At 37.8% G+C, this 8566-nt stretch overlaps 1 protein-coding gene across 1 annotated transcript; it reads right to left on the minus strand.

The window, feature by feature from the left end:
• Positions 1–515: 515 nt before the first annotated feature.
• On the minus strand, positions 516–6300 carry LOC125227576 (cuticle protein 21-like). The gene is made up of 2 exons (XM_048131915.1): positions 6289–6300; positions 516–1193 (listed from the first exon to the last, which is right to left on the minus strand). Exons 1-2 carry the CDS (start codon positions 6298–6300, stop codon positions 618–620), a joined length of 588 nt encoding a protein of 195 aa, XP_047987872.1. The 3' UTR covers positions 516–617.
• Positions 6301–8566: the final 2266 nt, after the last annotated feature.

Raw genomic sequence — 8566 nt, forward strand, 5'->3', positions numbered from 1 at the left:
AAACACGTTAGTGTTTTACATTTTGTGCAAATCTAATACAAAACATTAGTAACGTTTAGATACAAGATACACAATACGATCTCTTACGTTACACGACTCACTTTATAAGCATTGAAATTGATTTCATGGAAAATGTTTAGTTACTAAAATAAAATAATAACTTGTCATTGAATTGAATTTATGTAATAACAATAATCCAAGGTATAAAATAACGAGCAAATTAATTTTAGGTGTAACACGACACCAGGAAATAGAGGACTAAAATCTAGTAAGTAGATATCTATCTACGGATACTTTCATTAGAAACTTTGTAATTATAGTAAATTTACAAGGTCCTTGTTTTATAAATGATACAAAAGTACCTACTCATATTTCGTATTTGAAGTATGATATTACTCAAAATTAATTCTTCAAGATAGACTGCTATGTACCTAAGTGTAAGTTATAAACACCGAATTTAAATCCTTCACGTTCTTACGTTCTTACGCAGTCTAATACAAATAACACAACAAAAATAAGGTAGTTTCACTTTTTATTAAAAATTAAAATACAAATAGTATGTACAATGACTTAGCATTAAATTTATGAGTATTTACGTCAAGGCCAAATTCATAAATTTAGTAATAGGTCGAGTAAGGAGCAGAGTAGTACGGGCTGGCGATGTTCGAGTAAGCTGGTGCAGAGTAGCCGGAGTAGGCTACTGGAGCAGCATAACTAGCAGGAGCAGAGTACACGGCAGGCGCGGCAAAGTATGCTACAGGCGCGGCAGAGTATGCTACAGGCGCGGCAGAATACGCTACAGGCGCGGCAACAGTGCGCGTGGCAACCACGGGAGCAGCGGAGTACACAGCAGGGGCGGCAACCGTACGCGCCTCAACCACAGCGGGCGCAGCTTCAACAACAGGCGCGCTCACAACAGGCGCGACAACCACAGGATCCTTACGCACAACAGCGTTGAACCCATTCACATCATCAGCAGTATAATCAACGGTACGCTTAGTGCCATCAGCGTCCAGCAGCGAGTACTGTCCCTGCACGACGCCCCCAACGCGGGTTTCTACTTGGCTCTTGTAGTCGCCGGTGTTGGGGTCGGCGACATCGTATGCGAAGCTGCTGGTGTCTGCTGCGCGGGCCACGGCCACGGGCACAACTGACGCCTGGGCAGACACAGCCAAAGCGAGCACTACGACGAACTGAAAAACAATAGGTATGATGATTAATATAATTTCATCAAATGAAAAATGTCAGTACCTAAGTAGGTGAGTAGGCTTCGACAGATCGTCATGTCCATTGTCATTGACATTCTTTGAGGAGCGTGCTCGGAATTTTAACACAACTCTATTTTTACACAAATTGTATGCGAAATGATTCGTTCTACATAAATATACGTGGTGTAATTTTGTACGGACAATATTTTTCATTTTTTTTTAAGTGCTTTTAAAAATAACTATTATAATAAGTACTTAGGTAAAGTTTTAAATAACTTTATAGATTCTTTATTAAATCATTCAACAACATGCTAAAACCCTAGAAATAAACACTTATGATAAAAACTTGTGTGCTACTCTGCGGCGGCGCCACCATAATGAAATTCAACTAATTATATGTTAAAATGATGTTCGTAAGACGTACAGTATGTACGTATAATTTTATGAGTGTACCTATAGCGGGAAACGAAATAATGGGCTTTTATTGTGGCGCCGCTGCAGAGGATGCTCTGCAGCGGCGCCACTCAGTTCTCATAGATAGATATGACATCATCTACTTTTTTCTCATGGAAATTGATGTACCAATGCTGTTTATTATGTACGTATTGAAAAAAACACTATAACTTAGTAAATTTATGTACTTTCAGTAATTCCGCATTCCGCCTGAACGGTATGAGCTAGTATGTAAGGAGGTGTACCTACGGGTAAGCGAGAGGGAGATATGTTCCTTCCCGCTCGCTCCCGCGCAAGGCGCGTTTCGTTCTAGGTTTCAATAATTATTATTAAATTTATGCCCCTGTTGTACACTTTGCTTTTTACTTCGATTGCGAGGAATTAATTATATTTTTCTCGGCAATTTACACCACGAAATTGTCGTAAAGCGAAAGAACATAATAGGTACATAAGATAACCAATTCCCGCCAACTTTTTTTTCAACATGTGATCAGAGTTTCAGACGCTTGGTTTTTTGCCAAGTCAAAATTTTTTAAACGATAAGTAATCGAATCCTATTTTATTTAATTTACTTAATTTAATGACAGAAAATACGGAATTCTAATAAATTATAGCAAAAATAAAATAACCTATCAAAGTTTTGTCACCTACACAATTTTATTGCTCAATAAAATTGTGCAATATGTTTTAACTGTTTGTCTCTTGAGACCGATTACCTTAGTCTTAGGCCGGCACGGCAACAGACAGTCTTAAAATTCATAATCTTAAAAAACAAGAGTGTGTGTGGACTAGGGCTTCCAAATACCGGTATTCATTCCGGTATTGGCGATTTAAATTCCGGGATCCCGGTATTGAAATCGGGAAAATATAAAAACCAAGTAATTTGCTTAAAATAACAAATTTTATTCAAAATCTCGTTACTTTTCATGCGTGTTATATACTACAGCGGAATCTTGCCAATCCGACTTAGTGAGGTGTCAAATCGATTACATTTCCAACTTCATAAGTTTCGATTTCAACCCAAACGGTTCGCAAACTTATGTGGCCAAGTCCGTTCAACTTCTATTGTTTTTAAGTATACATAGTTCAAAGGGCTACGCCCTGTGCTCTTTATTTTTGTTATGAGTCCTCAGTCCCAAGTACGCAGTATAAAAGCAAACGGGAAAGAGCGCCAGATCTCTACTCAGGTGATTCTGTAAGTTAGATATCGCCGCCATATCGGACATTTCACAAGAAGACGCGGCTATAGCAAACCATGTTTTCTGCCAAATCGATCTCTTTAAGCTCGTGCGGAATAGAACCTTTTACATTTTAATAATAACAAGCCTTTGCATATATAACCAGATGGTTCAAACGGCATCCTTGCGACACTTACGTTTGTGGCTGTACAGCCCAATTCGATAGAGGATCCCTCGTCCGCACACACGGCAGGTGTATGCTCCCCCAGATGAGCGGGGTTTAGAGGCTTGCTCGTGACGCCTCATGCGTTTATCATTCAAGGAGGAGAACCAGGCATTGTCGTGCTTGGATTGAACGTCATGGACAACACGGCGCCACGTGGTTCGGTCTTCGGCCAGTCGTTGCCACGGGTCGCATGGAATATCAAATGTGACCATGTCACGCTTCACGCAATCTTTAAAGCGCAGCGTTGGCCGTCCGACCGGTCTTTTTGCATCTACAACATCTCCCAGCGTGGCAAACGAGTCCGCTCCATTCGATACACATGCCCGAGCCACCTCAATCGCCTCTTCTTTAGTATGGCTGTGATACTAGGAAGCTGCTGTGGCTCATTCATGCTGTGTTACATTTTATAGTCAGTGTTAATGGTGTAGTTGTGCTGTAGGTTTAACTAATATAATATCACTTTATTAAATAACAAGCATTAAGAAGCATTTCTCGATTATAGTTTCATCATTGACTTTTGAAATTAGAACATGAGATGATTTTTTTTAGAAACACATTGTAATCAATATCTGTGGTACAATTTAGTGGTATTTTTGTATTTAGTGGCGCTAGAGGCGCTAATGCACTAATAAAATAAATCCGCCAAATCATTGAACAATTAGCCAAAAAAGCTGAATTGTCCGACATAGATTATCAAAAATCACATTAAGAAATAATCTATGGAATCACACATTACTTTGCGGAAATCCATGATAATCAAAATCAAAAAGATTATCCGCGGAATAGGAACACTTAATTTACGGATTAGAAAAGTATTTTTCTTGATTTTGATAGTTAAGGAGTGATTTCCCAATTTCGGTACTAAGTATAGGGAATGTTATGTACGGCAAAGTTTTGAGCTAGATAGAGTTCAACACACTAACGCACACGCATAGTAAAAATAGAGTAGCTACGGTATACGTTAGTTCGTATGCATTAACCAATTTTTTGAAAAGTTATATCTATGATATAGATGCATCAAGGCGATTTGTTTACAGAGGATTTGTGTCCTGTTGCAACTACGTTTGATGTGTTGCTCCTCTGTCACACTTACGTGCGAATTCACAAGTGCGACAAATGTGTCAAAAAATGTCCGCGGCCGACCCTCCTCAATGAATGCTTTTGACACGTATCTTTAATTCTTTATCTAGCTAATCATGGAAAAAACAATCATTTTCATACAAATATTGCAAAAACACCAAACAGAGAATGTGTCAAATCGAAAAACGAGAGCAAGAAGAAGATTTACGCGTGTAGTAACCATCGTGATGCAGAAATTTAACGTTTTTGATGAGTGATTTACGTTCATTTGGTAGTTACTAAAAATACCGGGATCCCGGTATTACTAAATTAAATACAGGTATTGAAATGTGCCCAAAAAAGGCGGGATCCCGGGATCCCGTGATACCGGGATCCCGGTATTGGAAGCCCTAGTGTGGACGGTCGCGAAATTGTATGGAACTCCGTGCACTCGATCTGATTTTTGTACTGATTATGGCTTCCCACATAAACGGGAAGCCTATGACTTTATCAAATTATGAATTTTAAGACTGTCTGTTGCCGTGCCGGCCTAAGACTAAGGTAATCGGTCTCAAGAGACAAACAGTTAAAACATATTGCACAATTTTATTGAGCAATAAAATTGTGTAGGTGACAAAACTTTGATAGGTTATTTTATTTTTGCTATAATTTATTAGAATTCCGTATTTTCTGTCATTAAATTAAGTAAATTAAATAAAATAGGATTCGATTACTTATCGTTTAAAAAATTTTTGACTTGGCAAAAAACCAAGCGTCTGAAACTCTGATCACATGTTGAAAAAAAAGTTGGCGGGAATTGGTTATCTTATATACCTATTATGTTCTTTCGCTTTACGACAATTTCGTGGTGTAAATTGCCGAGAAAAATATAATTAATTCCTCGCAATCGAAGTAAAAAGCAAAGTGTACAACAGGGGCATAAATTTAATAATAATTATTGAAACCTAGAACGAAACGCGCCGAGCGCGGGAGCGAGCGGGAAGGAACATATCTCCCTCTCGCTTACCCGTAAGTACACCTCCTTACATACTAGCTCATACCGTTCAGGCGGAATGCGGAATTACTGAAAGTACATAAATTTACTAAGTTATAGTGATTTTTTCAATACGTACATAATAAACAGCATTGGTACATCAATTTCCATGAGAAAAAAGTAGATGATGTCATATCTATCTATGAGAACTGAGTGGCGCCGCTGCAGAGCATCCTCTGCAGCGGCGCCACAATAAAAGCCCATTATTTCGTTTCCCGCTATAGGTACAGTCATAAAATTATACGTACATACTGTACGTCTTACGAACATCATTTTAACATATAATTAGTGGAATTTCATTATGGTGGCGCCGCCGCAGAGTAGCACACAAAAACTTACAAATAAAAAAAAATTAAACCCTCGCTGGCAGGTAAGGTGCCCAGAAGGCTGGCCGCATTGCCCCGCTGGATAGCAATGCTGATCCGCTGAGCGAAATATTGGCCAGCCTTTGCTCACCACCAGACGCCTCTATGAGCGCATTCCCAAACGTTCTTGGAAGTTTATTTTTTTAGAAATATAGGAAATTTTAATTGATGAAATGAAAAGTTACAATCTTCAAACAAAATTGAGGGTTCATATTTTTTTTCTATGTTGAATATTTGGGAACTTTCAGGTGGCACATCAGTAGGTAATTAAAATACAAGCCTATTTGCCCTGAAGCTTTGGTAGTTTCATGTGCTCTGCCTACCCCTTTATGGGATACAGGCGTGATTGTATGTATGTATGTATGTATGTAAGCCTATTTCGGCCTTATGTTATGCCTACAATCCGGTAGGTATCTTTTGCTCGAACATGTCACAAATGACGGCACCAAAATCTAAATTAAGTATAAGGAACTGCAATACGTGCGTCCAACCAAAAATTAACAATAATCCTATTGTTCAAATTATAAAAAAGCATAGAAAATTGCGGAATGCTCCATACATACTTCCACCTACCATTTCAGGAAAATGGGGGATTAGAAAGAGACAAAAAATGACCTATGCCGCTCTCCGTACCTTTAAAAAAATTCAGTCAATTCGTGGCTCAGTTTTGCCGTGAAAGACGGACAAACAAACAGACACACACACACTTTCCCATTTATAATTATCAAAAATATTGATTAATTACCTTAGCAGCCATTTCGGATAGAGATAATCAACTGAATGATGCCCGCAGCCTCTGCCCATACGCTTATATATCCGCATCATATCAGCCACTGACACTTGAAATAGGCCGGCGCGTACGCAAGATGCTTATCGTTCCATTCAATTCATGCTCCGTAGTGTATGGGCGTGTATTTTTTTTAATGTGATATTTTTGACAAATTTTATGTTATTTCTACTCAGAATTAGAGGAAATTGCTAGTAACTGTCTAATGTCCAATAACTGACCAGCTTCTAGCCTTTTCAAACATAATTTATAAAACCGGCCAAGAGCGTGTCGGGCCACGCTCAGTGTAGGGTTCCGTAGTTTTCCGTATTTTTCTCAAAAACTACTGAACCTATCAAGTTCAAAACAATTTTCCTAGAAAGTATTTATAAAGTTCTACTTTTGTAATTTTTTTCATATTTTTTAAACATATGGTTCAAAAGTTAGAGGGGGGGGTTTTTGTTCCTTCAGGAGCGATTATTTCCGAAAATATTAATACTATCAAAAAACGATCTTAGTAAACCCTTATTCATTTTTAAATACCTATCCAACAATACGAGTATATCACACGTTGGGGTTGGAATGAAAAAAAATATCAGCCCCCACTTTACATGTACCCTAATAAATCATTTTTTTCCATTGATAAGTATACATATTGGTACCAAATTTCAGATTTCTAGTGCTAACGGTTACTGAGATTATCCGCGGACGGACGGACGGACGGACGGACGGACGGACAGACAGACAGACATGGCGAAACTATTTTCGCCATGTCTGTCTGTCTGTCCGTCCGTCCGTCCGTCCGTCCGTCCGTCCGCGGATAATCTCAGTAACCGTTAGCACTAGAAATCTGAAATTTGAAATTCCTAGTTGACTACGGAACCCTAAAAAGGTGTCCCATACGATTTTTTCATATTGTGTTACCATTTTCCACATACTTTGTATATGGTTTGTATGAAGTATCAAAAGAAGAAAGTAACAAAAATGTATGAAAATTCTGGGCTCGTGATTCTGAGTAGAATTCTCCTAAAATTCACTAGAAATATGAAAATAAAATCGCTGGTATCGAAACTACGATAACTATCTCACTTTACTGCTCAACAGGCTAATTTCCTCCTACTCAAATCAGCTTCTTTTTAAGAACTGTCAAAACGATTTTGTACGACTTGCTAATATGGAATTAATATGAAACCGAATTGAGTGACGTCACTGTCAACTGTTTTACTTATATATTTCTATCTGATTTGTAAAATATAAATTGGAGTTAAAAATAACTTCTGTCGCTGTTTTTCTTATAATTATCTGATGATTTATTTCGTGCATGGTATAAAATATTTTATTTTAAGTACAGTCAAGTTGCCTATTGAGACAATTTTTATTGGCATGTTGTTTACGCAGCCAGATTCGCGCGTAAGATTAATTGTTCAGGATTCCTTTTTGTATGCAATTTCTTATTAAATTGGAGTAACTTCTGGTTTTTAATGAACCAGTTTTATTGCCGTGATTAGATTGATTTTATATTAGAATTCAGCATTTTATTTTATGAGGTTGCTAATGAAGTAATTCACCGTAACGTATTTATTTTTATTGCTTTAATCAAATCCCTAGGTACCACTTTCAGTTGCGTATTGCAATAGTACTTTGGTACTTATCGGTATCAGATAATTATGTAGTTACTGCATATTGTACCCTTAGAGCGTTTTCACATTATCAGATTAGGCTATAGAGGTTAAAATGCATACACGCCTCCCTATTGAAAATCGCATGCAAGATTATGTATCGTCTAAATGCTATCGCCTAAAAAATCATTTCAATCATAAGGTGCCGGCGTCTAAGATAGTCCATCGTTAGTTTTATTCTTCGATTTTTAATGTATAAACCTGCAAAAGCCCTAAAATATTTTCAAAACTCTCCAATTTAAAAACAATATAGTATATTCACATACCTACTTGCTATTTATACATCGCACATTTTCTATGAAGCCATTTCACCGCCACATTTTTCAATTTAATTCATTCAAATTTGACTGTTCAATCGACATATCGCCATACTTTCGAATAAAGCTGTGCCCCAGGAAAGCCAAGGGCACCAACACCATAGCTAGTGGTCAATTACTGATCATGGAACCCTCAAATGTCGTGCTCCGCAAAAATGTCACTTGTTCGTTACTTACAGCATTGGCATTAAACGATACCAATGTGGCTAAGCCGGTTCGGCCATACATTACAAATGTTAGCAAGTGATTAAGTACTACTTA

Source organism: Leguminivora glycinivorella, chromosome 6 (genome assembly GCF_023078275.1).
Source record: "Leguminivora glycinivorella isolate SPB_JAAS2020 chromosome 6, LegGlyc_1.1, whole genome shotgun sequence".
Lineage (NCBI taxonomy): Eukaryota > Metazoa > Arthropoda > Insecta > Lepidoptera > Tortricidae > Leguminivora > Leguminivora glycinivorella.